We start from the raw sequence: 12,765 nt of genomic DNA, 5'->3' as shown, positions 1-12,765 counted from the left end.
TATCTTGCACTACTCATCTCATATGTATACACTGCATTCTATTCGATAATATCCTTCTGTATCTTAGTCCATGCCGCTCTGTCATTGCTTGTCCATATATGTATATATTCTTAAATCCCATTCCTTACATACACAAAAATGTATGCACGCACGACTGTAAGTCGCTTTGGATAAAAGCGTCTGCTAAATGGCATATTATTATTATTATTATTATTACTTTTTGTGTGTATTGGGTATATGTTGTGAAATTGTTAGATATTACTGCACTGTCGGAGCTAGAAGCACAAGCATTTCGCTACACCCGCTATAACATCTGCTAAACACGTGTATGTGACAAATACAAATTGATTTGATTTGAATGGCCCTCCTTTCCCATTTTCTTTACCTCCATCCTTTCCTTGAGGTAAAATAAGGACGTTTATCAAATCGCTGATTTAACAATTTGACCCCAAAAAAATTAACAACCACCAGACAGTTTAAAATGTTTATTCATATATTTTTCCTCCTTTTTGTAATGAAATTCATACTTTGGGTCATCAGGACTTTTTCAACTGAAAATCACAATTATTTTCATGTAAATCCACCTGGCGGACAATTCCTATTGGTTGACCCAGGGTGCACGTGGCCTGTGGTTGGTCAACCCGAACTCAAGTCCCCATTCAGTTTTAGAGTCCCCCCTTTTGAGAGCTCATAGGGAGCACTATGGGCCCTGGTTAACAGTAGGGCACTATATAAGGGCATAGGGTTCCATTTGGGACACACATCCATTCCCGTTTTCACCACAGGCTACGGCAACCCAAGAGACACAAAACACCTTGCTCCTCAAAAAACAAAAGAGGAGATTGATTTTAACAGATAAACCTGATGTGTTGATCAACATTATTGATCCAACAGAGTTCAACATGCTGCTTCCATTCTTTCAGTACTGAGATAGAGAGGTAATGTCCCAAATGGCACCCTATTCCCTATTTAGTGCATTACTTTTGACCAGAGCCCAGGTCAAAAGTAGTGCACTATAAGGGAATAGGGTGCCATTTGAAACGCATGCCAGAGAACGGCCTAGTTACAAACCAAACACCAATACCCTAACCCATGCACCCCATCACGTGACACCTCAAATGATACCCTGTATAGTACTACTTTTGACCAGGACTCCAGGTTCTGGTTAAAAGTAGGACGATATGGCTGCGTTTACACAGGCAGCCCAATTCTGATATTTTTTTCACTAATTGGTCTTCTGACCAATCAGATCAGCTCTGAAAAATATCTGATGTGATTGGTCAAAAGACCAATTACTAGAAAACAATATCAGGAATTGGGCTGCCTGTGTAAACACAGCCTATGGGGAATATAACTTCAACCTTTTCACCCACAAGGGGGTAGTGAACAATGGTGTAGGGCAGGGGTATTCAACTCTTACCCTACGAGGGTCGGAGCCTGCTGGTTTTTGTTCTACCTGATAATTAATTGCACTCACCTGGTGTCCCAGTTCTAAATCAGTCCCTGATTAGAGGGAAATATGACAAAATGCAGTGGAACTGGCTTCGAGGTCAAGAGTTGAGTTTAAAGGGTGTAGGGAATAGGAGAGATGAGTAATTGATTTGGAACCAGGCCCATGAGAAATAAAAACAGCTCTACACAGAGCGAGTATGAATGATGATGTCATAAGGGGAAATGAGACAGAAGAGTAATTATGTCATATTGTGACCAGAGGTACATAGATACAGAGTTCTAGAACGGCCAACTGTCGTCCATGTTGGCACCAGTCGTCGTTCGTTATCAATAATTACATTCTTAGTTGGATTCCAATTAGAATGGTAACATTGTTGAACATTCTGGCGCCAACAAGGCCGCCATGAAACGTATAAATGCAGATCTCAAAATGGCACCCTATTTTTACTAGGTAGTGCACTATATGGTGGAACAGGGGGTCATTTGCAATTCGCTTGTTGTATTAGCATGGAACTTTTAGGTGCCAACATGGCAACCATGAAAAGTCAGAAAATCTCAAGAGTTTGCAATTTCTCTGTATATGTACACCTTTCTGTGCGTCCGAAAAAGCACCCTTTTTCTTATGGAGTGCACTACTTTAGACCAGGGCCCACAATGGTAGGGCCCTGGTCAAAAGTAGTGCACCACATAGGGAATAGGGTCCCATTTGGGACACAAGTGTGTGTCAATGCAGCAGCAGCGCCCTCTATAGGGCTCTGTTGATGCTGATACACCGACCATGTCCCTTAGTTTACAAGTTGAAACACATCAAATAAAAAGCTTCAAGAAAATAGGTCCCCCCCTACAGGTTTCTACCTACACACCCTGGACCTGTGTGTGTGTGTGTGTGTGTGTTGCGGTCGAGGCCGCCAGAGTCTCTGCAAGGTTATGTGAGCGTGAGTGTTTGGGCTCCCTGGGGGTGAGGGAGTCTCCTAGTATTTCACTCCCGGAACGAACTCCTTTGCATCGGGGTTCAAGTTGCTTTTCCTCTGCAGAGAGAGATGGAGGGGTGAGGAGATTGACGGATGGAGGAGTGGAGTGATGGAGGGATTAAGGAGAGAGAGAGGAAAGTGTGAGAACTCTCAAATTGTACAAACTAATTTACATTATACAACCACAAGATTGCTGTCCATTGTTGTACAGAATATGGTGTTTGTGAATGGTTTTTCCCTAAAGTGTGTGTGTTCCATGTAGAAGCATCACAGCAACACATATTTTACAGTGAACACCGCAGCAAAAGCAAACTCCTTCCTCCGCTTCTCTTTCGTTTGCGTGAGGCTACAATACCTCGAGTTTCCCGGGGAAACTGTGAAGCGAGCTGTAGCCTATTGCATGATTGTGTTTATGGGTCTGTTATTAAAGAATGTGAAACAATGTGTATGTTTACTGCTTTTCATGAAATCATGTATCGCTATAAATATTGTATAGCCAGACTATTGGCCTACATTCATTCATATGGGCAGGTATGTTAACTGCTTTTCATTAAATCACGTATGACTACAAATATTGTACAGTGGAGAGAACAAGTATTTGATACACTGACGATTTTGCAGGTTTTCCTACTTACAAAGCAAGTAGAGGTCTGTCATTTTTATCATAGGTACACTTCAACTGTGAGAGACGGAATCTAAAACAAAAATCCAGAAGATCACATTGTATGATTTGTAAGTTATTAATTTGCGTTTTATTGCATGACATAAGTATTTGATACATCAGAAAAGCAGAACTTAATATTTGGTACAGAAACCTTTGTTTGCAGTTACAAAGATCATACGTTTCCTGTAGGTCTTGACCAGGTTTGCACATACTGCAGCATAGATTTTGGCCCACTCCTCCACACAGACCTTCTCCAGATCCTTCAGGTTTCGGGGCTGTCGCTGGGCAATACGGACTTTCAGCTCCCTCCAAATATTTTCTATTGGGTTCAGGTCTGGAGACTGGCTAGGCCATTCCAGGACCTTGAGATGCTTCTTACGGAGCCACTCCTTAGTTGCCTTGGCTGTGTGTTTCGGGTCGTTGTCATGCTGGAAGACCCAGCCACGACCCATCTTCAATGCTCTTACTGAGGGAAGGAGGTTGTTGGCCAAGATCTCGCGATACATGGCCCCATCCATCCACCCCTCCATACGCTGCAGTCGTCCTGTCCCCTTTGCAGAAAAGCATCCCCAAAGAATGTTTCCACCTCCATGCTTCACGGTTGGGATGGTGTTCTTGGGGTTGTACTCATCCTTCTTCTTCCTCCAAACACGGCGAGTGGAGTTTAGACCAAAAAGCTCTATTTTTGTCTCATCAGACCACATGACCTTCTCCCATTCCTCCTCTGGATCATCCAGATGGTCATTGGCAAACTTCAGACGGGCCTGGACATGCGCTGGTTTGAGCAGGGGGACCTTGCGTGCGCTGCAGGACTTTAATCCATGACGGCGTAGTCCCTCACTCTGGGCTGATCCCTCACCTTCCTCATGATCATTGATGCCCCACGAGGTGAGATCTTGCATGGAGCCCCAGACCGAGGATGATTGACCGTCATCTTGAACTTCTTCAATTTTCTAATAATTGCGCCAACAGTTGTTGCCTTCTCACCAAGCTGCTTGCCTATTGTCCTGTAGCCCATCCCAGCCTTGTGCAGGTCTACAATTTTATCCCTGATGTCCTTACACAGCTCTCTGGTCTTGGCCATTGTAGAGAGGTTGGAGTCTGTTTGATTGAGTGTGTGGACAGGTGTCTTTTATACAGGTAATGAGTTCAAACAGGTGCAGTTAATACAGGTAATGAGTGGAGAACAGGAGGGCTTCTTAAAGAAAAACTAATTAATTGTCTGTGAGAGCCGGAATCCTTACTGGTTGGTAGGTGATCAAATACGTATGTCATTCAATAAATGCAAATTAATTACTTAAAAATGATACAAATGTGATTTTCTGGATTTTTGTTTTAGATTCCGTCTCTCACAGTTGAAGTGTACCTATGATCAAAATTACAGACCTCTACATGCTTTGTAAGTTGGAAAACCTGCAAAATCGGCAGTGTATCAAATACTTGTTCTCCCCACTGTATATACACTACCGGTCAAAAGTTTTAGAACACCTACTCATTCAAGGGTTTTTCTTTATTTTTACTACTTTCTACATTGTAGAAAAATAGTGAAGAAATCAAAACTATGAAATAACACATATGGAAACATGTAGTAACCAAAAAAGTGTTGAAGAAATCAAAATATATTTTATATTTGTGATTCTTCAAATAGCCACCCTTTGCCTTGATGACAGCTTTGCACACTCTTGGCACTCTCTCAACCAGCTTCATGAGGTAGTCAACTGGAATGAATTTCAATTAACAGGTGTGCCTTCTTAAAAGTGAATTTGTGAAATGTCTTTCCTTCTTAATGTGTTTGAGCCAATCAGTTGTGTTGTGACAAAGTTGGGGGGGTATACAGAAGATAGCCCTATTTGGTAAAAGATCAAGTCCATATTATGGCAAGAAAAGTTCAAATAAGCAAAGAGAAACAACAGTCCATCGTTACTTTAAGACATGAAGGTCAGTCAATACGGAAAATGTCAAGGACTTTGAAAGTTTCTTCAAGTGCAGTCGCAAAAACCATCAAGCTCTATGATGAAACTGGCTCTCATGAGGACCGCCACAGGAATGGAAGACCCAGAGTTACCTCTGCTGCAGAGGATAAGTTCATTAGAGTTACCAGCCTCAGAAATTGCAGCTCAAATAAATGCTTCACAGAGTTCAAGTAACAGACACATCTCAACATCAACTGTTCAGAGGAGACTGTGTGAATCAGGCCTGCATGGTCGAATTGCTGCAAATAAACCACTACTAAAGGACACCAATAAGAAGAAGAGACTTGCTTGGGCCAAGAAACACGAGCATTGTCCTTTGGTCTGGAGTCCAAATTGGAGAGTTTTGGTTCCAACCGCCGTGTCTTTGTGAGACACGGTGTGGTTGAACGGATGATCTCTGCATGTGTATTTCCCACCGTAAAGTATGGAGGAGGAGGTGTTATGGTGTGGGGGTGCATTGCTGGTGACACTGTCTGTGATTTATTTAGAATTCAAGGCACACTTAACCAGCATGGCTACCACTGCGTTCTGCAGCAATACGCCATCTTAACTGGTTTGGGCTTCGTGGGACTATCATTTGTTTTTCAACAGGACAAAGACCCAACACACCTCCAGGCTGTGTAAGGGCTATTTTACCAAGAAGGAGAGTGATGGAGTGCTGCATCAGATGACCTGGTCTCCAAAATCCCCCGACCTCAACCCAATTGAGATGGTTCGGGATGAGTCGGACCGCAGAGTGAAGGAAAAGCACCCAACAAGTGCTCAGCATATGTGGGAACTCCTTCAAGACTGTCGGAAAAGCATTCCAGGTGAAACTGGTTGAGAGAATGCCAAGAGTGTACAAAGCTGTCATCAAGGCAAAGGGTGGCTATTTGAAGAATCTCAAATATAAAATATATTTAGATTTGTTTAACACTGTTTTGGTTACTACATTAATCCATATGTGCCATTTCATAGTTTTGATATCTTCACTATTATTCTACAATGTAGAAAATAGTATAAACAAAGAAAAACCCTTGAATGAGTAGGTGTTCTAAAACTTTTGACCAGTAGTGTACACTGAACAAAAATATAAACGCAACATGTAAAGTGTTGGTCCCATGTTTTATGAGCTGAAATAAAAGATCCCAGAAATGTTACAAATGCACAAAAAGCTTATTTCTCTACTTTTGTGCACAAATCTGTTTACATCCCTGTTAGTGAGCATTTCTCCTTTGCCAAAATAATTCATCCACCTGACAGGTGTAGCATATCAAGAAGCTGAATAAACATCATGATCATTACACAGGTGCACCATGTGCTGGGAACAATAAAAGGCCACTAAATGTGCAGTTTTGTCACACAATACCACAAAGGTCTCAAGTTTTCAGGGAGCGTGCAATTGGAATGCTGACTGCAGGAATGTCCACCAGAGCTGTTGCCAGACAATTGAATGTTAATTTCTCTACCATAAGCCGCATCCCAACTTCATTTTAGAGAATTTGGCAGTATGTCCAACAGGCTTCATGTGTATGGTGTCATGTGGGAGAACGGTTTGCTGATGTCAACGTTGTGAACAGAGTGCCCCTTGGTGGCGGTGAGATTATGATATGGGCAGGCATAAACTACGGACAACGAACACAATTGCATTTCATTGATGGCAATTTGAATGCACAGAGATACCGTGACGAGTTCCTGAGACCCATTGTCGTGCCATTCATCCGCCGCCATCACCTCACGTTTCAGCATGATAATGCATTGCCCCATGTCGCAAGGATCTGTACACAATTCCTGGAAGCTGAAAATGTCCCAGTTCTTCTAGGGCCTGCATACTCACCAGACATGTCACCCACTGCGCATGTTTGGGATGCTCTGGATGTACGACAGCGTGTTCCAGAGAGAGGAGTGGGACAACATTCCACTATCAACAGCCTGATCAACTCTAAGGAGATGTCGCGCTGCATGAGGCAAATGGTGGTCACACCAGATACTGACTGGTTTTCTGATCCACGCCCCAACTTTTTTAAGGTATCTGTGACCAAAAGATGCATATTTGTATTCCCAGTTATGGGAAATCCATAGATTAGGGCCTAATGAATTTATTTTACCGATTTCCTTATATGAACTTTAACTCAGTAAAATCTTTGAAAATGTTGCGTTTATATTTTTGCTCAGTATACATTTGTTCATATGGGCAGATATTGTATATAGAGCCTACAGAAATCGGTTCAAATATGGCCTAAAATAATATTGTATATAAATTAATTCAAATGGTTATATAAATGCTGAAGGCTAAAAACAGACTATACTATATCTTGTTTCTACAAATGTATTTTCCTTTTAACGCATGTATTTTCCTTTTATTTCATTTTCATACCATCCATTAACACCAACCATTCACTATAAAACATTTATTTAAACAAATAAGTTGAGCAAAATACTGAAAATGGGGCAAAAATAAGTAAGCCTAAAACTTTCATTTCAAATAACCAAACAAATACAACAAATTAAAGTAGGCTGTATGACAATGCAGTACCATAAAAACAAGTTAATAAACAAATCGTCTAAGAACGTGCTTTGTGTTCAGGGTCTTATAAGGATTTTGGAGTAATTGAAAGGGTTAAAATGTATAAGTGTCATGAAGAAGTGTCCAAGTAGGTTAGGTGCTCATTTTTCTCAGATGGATTTTGGAGTATTCGCAACTGCAACTTGAAAGTGTATGCAACGCTCTTCAGGTAAGACTCCAGCCGCTGAGCTGTGTACTTCTCAACCAGGGACTTAAGATCCTTCTGTTGCTTGTGGTCTTTGCCATGGCGGTGAAACGCCAGCAAGTCGCTGCTCCATTCTCGTTTCACCTCTTTGCTGCTGTCGTTCCAATGCATCAATGAACTTCCAAATGGTGGGGTAGCATCGAAAATGTGATGCCACTCCTCTCCGTTGTTAGTCTTCGCCAAGTCTTGCAGGACAGCATCGTAGTAGTTACATCATTCTAAAAACATTAATAAAAAGATTAGCAACCATGTTATTGGCCTTTCGCATTCGGTCATCAATAATAATAATAATTAAGCCATTATGTTAAACAAGACATTGGCTTTCTTTAAATGCTTCCGAACATCTCCCCAACCCATGTTGCCTGAAAGTACTGTATGTCAGGAGCTCCTCCAGTTGACGTTCCAGTCGCTGGAAGAACCGGGTATCCAGCAGGTCGTCGAAGCCTACATCAGCCGGTGGGACGAGTGCGCCAAGCTTCCTGATCTCTTGGGCGTTGTAGGTGTTGTTGAGGTAACATTTGTCGCACTTTGGGAAGTGTTTGTACTTTTCGCCAAATGGCCTGTTTCATTTGAAAGAAGCAACCCCGGTTGTGGGTCTGATGGAAAACACCTTCGTAAAGGCTTTAAAAGCAGCTGGCTCAAAGTCAGTCATGATGGAGTTTCAGGTCGGGCCTCAGGCTTTTCAGCACCGCATACGCACGAGCGTATGTTCCCTAAAAATAGAAAATATATCATGTTAGACTGCAAGTTTAGGCCTACATTTAGTTGCTTAAAATTGACTTTTTTTAACACTTCAATAAAACGTCAAAAGCAATTGTTGATACATACCTCAGTCTTATTGGGCAGCAACATCAAGACTGTTGGAACCATGTTCCCCTCCTGCAACCCGTGAATGGTGTACAACTGGCTAAACAAAGGAGCGGTTGTCTTGAATGTTCCATCTGCAAACCTGTACTTAAGAGTTGCACAGGGACTCCAAGTTGCATATGTGGTTGTGAAGATGAGAATTCTGTCTGGCCCGGGTCCACTGTCATGCTGGAGGAACAGCTCTCCGTTGTAGCTGTCAGGGAGGACGAGTTCGGAGAGGGATGTAGGTAGAGGGGCCATGCCAGGTAGTTCTTTTGTCGGTGTGTCTGCACCAACTTCATGTTTTTCAGAGAGGGCATTTCTCCCCAAATAGACGCAGGCCATCCATGTGTACCACGGTCCACAACTTGGTTGGTTTCTTCCTGGGTCTCCAGGCTTCTCTCCTTCAGGCCATTTATCACCTTTCGGATCTGAATCCAAGCATTGTTCGGAATATGGTTGTGTTCTCCAGATAATGGTAGGTTTATTTCAACAGTGAGAGACAGAATAACAACAAAAAAATCCAGAAAAACGCATGTTAAAAATGTTATAAATTGATTTGCATTTTAATAAGGGAAATAAATATTTGACCCCCTCTCAATCAGGAAGATTTCTTGCTCACAGGTGTCTTCTATACAGGTAACGAGCTGAGATTAGGAGCACACTCTTAAAGGGAGTGCTCCTAATCTCAGCTTGTTACCTGTATAAAAAAGACACCTGTCCACAGAAGCAATCAATCAATCAGATTCCAAACTCTCCACCATGGCCAAGACCAAAGAGCTCTCCAAGGATGTCAGGGACAAGATTGTAGACCTACACAAGGCTGGAATGAGCTACAAGACCATCGCCAAGCAGCTTGGTGAGAAGGTGACAACAGTTGGTGTGATTATTCGCAAATGGAAGAAACACAAAATAACTGTCAATCTCCCTCGGCCTGGGGCTCCATGCAAGATCTCACCTCGTGGAGTTGCAATGATCATGAGAACGGTGAGGAATCAGCCCAGAACTACACGGGAGGATCTTGTCAATGATCTCAAGGCAGCTGGGACCAGAGTCACCAAGAAAACAATTGGCAACACACTACGCCGTGAAGGACTGAAATCCTGCAGCGCCCGCAAGGTCCCCCTGCTCAAGAAAGCACATATACAGGCCCGTCTGAAGTTTGCCAATGAACATCTGAATGATTCAGAGGAGAACTGGGTGAAAGTGTTGTGGTCAGATGAGACCAAAATCGAGCTCTTTGGCATCAACTCAACTCGCCGTGTTTGGAGGAGGAGGAATGCTGCCTATGACCCCAAGAACACCATCCCCACCGTCAAACATGGAGGTGGAAACATTATGCTTTGGGGGTGTTTTTCTGCTAAGGGGACAGGACAACTTCACCGCATCAAAGGGACGATGGACGGGACATGTACCGTCAAATCTTGGGTGAGAACATCCTTCCCTCAGCCAGGGCATTGAAAATGGGTCGTGGATGGGTATTCCAGCATGACAATGACCCAAAACACACGGCCAAGGCAACAAAGGAGTGGCTCAAGAAGAAGCACATTAAGGTCCTGGAGTGGCCTAGCCAGTCTCCAGACCTTAATCCCATAGAAAATCTGTGGAGGGAGCTGAAGGTTCGAGTTGCCAAACGTCAGCCTCGAAACCTTAATGACTTGGAGAAGATCTACAAAGAGGAGTGGGACAAAATCCCTCCTGAGATGTGTGCAAACCTGGTGGCCAACTACAAGAAATGTCTGACCTCTGTGATTGCCAACAAGGGTTTTGCCACCAAGTACTAAATAAATGTTTTGCAGAGGGGTCAAATACTTATTTCCCTCATTAAAATGCAAATCAATTTATAACATTTTTGACATTATGTTATTCTGTCTCTCACTGTTCAAATAAACCTACCATTAAAATTATAGACTGATCATGTCTTTATCAGTGGGCAAACGTACAAAATCAGCAGGGGATCAAATACTTTTTTCCCTCACTGTGTGTAATATAGATATATATAGATATATATATATATATATACACACACATACATACACACATACATACATACATACACACACAATATAAAATACAAAATAAAAGCAACAAATAATTAAAAGAGCAGCAGTAAAAATAACAATAGCGAGGCTATATACAGGGGGTACCGAGTCAATGTGTGGGGGCACCGGTTGTTGAGGTAATATGTACATGTAGGTAGAGTTATTAAAGTGACTATGCATAGATAATAAACAGAGAGTTGCAGCAATGCAAATAATCTGGGTAGCCACTTCATTAGATGTTCAGGAATCTTATGGATTGGGGGTAGAAGCTGTTTATAAGCCTCTTGGACCTAGACATGGCGCTCCGGTACCGCTTGCCGTGCGGTAGCAGAGAGAACAGTCTATGACTAGGGTGGCTGGAGTCTTCGACAATTTTTAGGGCCTTCCTCTGACACCGCCTAGTATAGAGGTCCTGGATGGCAGGAAGCTTGGCCCCAGTGATGTACTGGGCCGTACGCACTACCCTTGGTAGTGCCTTGCGTTCGGAGGCCGAGCAGTTGCCATACCAGGAAGTGATGCAACCAGCCAGGATGCTCTCGATTGTGCAGCTGTAGAACCTTTTGAGGATCTGAGGACCCATGCCAAATCTTTTCAGTCTCCTTAGGAGGAATAGGTTTTGTCGTGCCCTCCTCACGACTGTCTTGGTATGCTTGGACCATGTTAGTTTGTTGGTGATGTGGACACCAAGGAACTTGAAGCTCTAAACCTACTCCACTACAGCCCAGTAGATGAGAATGGGGGCGTGCTCGGTCCTCTTCTTTTTCCTGTAGTCCACAATCATCTCCTTTGTCTTGATCACGTTGAGGGATAGGTTGTTGTCCTGGTACCACACGGCCTGGTCTCTGACCTCCTCCCTATAGACTGTCTCGTCATTGTCGGTGATCAGGCCTACCACTGTTGTGTCATCGGCAAACTTAATGATGGTGTTGGAGTCGTGCCTGGCCATGCAGTCATGAGTGAACAGGGAGTACAGGAGGGGACTGAGCACGCACCCCTGAGGGGCCCCCGTGTTGAGGATCAACATGGCGGATGTGTTGTTACCTACCCTTACCACCTGGGGGCGGCCCGTCAGGAAGTCCAGGATCCAGTTGCAGAGGGAGGAGTTTAGTCCCAGGGTCCTTAGCTTAGTGATAGGTTTTGTCTTCGTTCAGCCACGACTTGGTGAAACATAAGATATTACAGTTTTTAATGTCCCGTTGGTAGGATATTCGTGCCTGTAGTTCGTCCACTTTATTATCAAGCGGTTGTAAGTTGGCCAATAGTATCGAGGTCAAAGCCAGATTAGCCACTCGTTGCCAGCTCCTTACCAAGCACCCCGATCTCCTTCCGCAATATCATTTTCTTTCTACTGCGAATGATGGGAATGAGGGCACTGTCGGGTGTCTGGAGCAAATCGATCTCGTCAGACTCATTAAAGAAAAATTATTTGTCCAGTTCAAGGTGAATAATCGCTATTCTGATGTCCATAAACTCTTTTCGGTCATAAGAGACGGTAGCAGCAAAGTTATGTACAAAATAAGTTACAAACAATGCGAAAAAAAACACAAAATAGCAGGGTTGGTTAAGAGTCCATAAAACGGCAGCCATCCCCTCCGGCGCCATCTTGGTTTCCCCCGTGCACAAAGCAAGGTCCATACAGAAATGGTTTGTCGAGATCGGTGTGGAAGAACTTGACTGACTTCAACACCATCGAACACCTTTGGGATGAATTGGAACGCCGACTGCGAGCCAGGCCTAACCGCCCACAATCAGTGCCCGACCTCCCTAATGCTCTGAATGGAAGCAAGTCCCCACAGCAATGTTCTAGTGGAAAGCCTTCCCAGAAGAGTGGAGGCTGTTATAGCAGCAAAGGGGAGACTAACTCCATATTAAACGGCCATGACTTTGGAATGAGATTTTCGACGAGCAGGTGTCCAAATACTTTTGGTCGTGTCTGTCGTTCCCGTCTGTAGGTGTTCGCCTTCATGCACCACTATATTCTTTCCAAGCACAGAGGATAAATTCAGGTTGCATTGCTTGTTCTGACCTCCTCTAAGAATAATGAATGCTGAGGGTAGCAGTGCAAGA

General features: G+C 43.4%; 1 protein-coding gene across 11 annotated transcripts in view; it reads right to left on the bottom strand.

Moving 5' to 3' along the window:
- Positions 1–470: 470 nt before the first annotated feature.
- LOC311132774 (polyadenylate-binding protein-interacting protein 2B-like) overlaps positions 471–12,765 on the bottom strand; it is a 29,666-nt gene continuing 17,371 nt past the window's right edge. For 3 of the 11 annotated variants that reach the window (XM_084166089.1, XM_084166083.1, XM_084166081.1), the window contains exon 4: positions 471–2,480. In XM_084166089.1, the coding sequence (XP_084022215.1) occupies positions 2,424–2,480 (57 nt within the window). In that variant the 3' untranslated portion in view covers positions 471–2,423. Of the gene's footprint in view, positions 2,481–6,130; positions 9,088–12,765 lie in introns of those variants that run through there. The other 8 variants (XM_084166080.1, XM_084166087.1, XM_084166086.1 and 5 more) reach the window with 5 other exon arrangements.

This window comes from Coregonus lavaretus (genome assembly GCF_964263955.1).
Source record: "Coregonus lavaretus genome assembly, chromosome: 7".
Taxonomy (NCBI): Eukaryota; Metazoa; Chordata; class Actinopteri; order Salmoniformes; family Salmonidae; genus Coregonus; species Coregonus lavaretus.
Note: the sequence above shows the minus strand (reverse complement) of the source record. Positions and strands in the feature narration are given on the sequence as shown.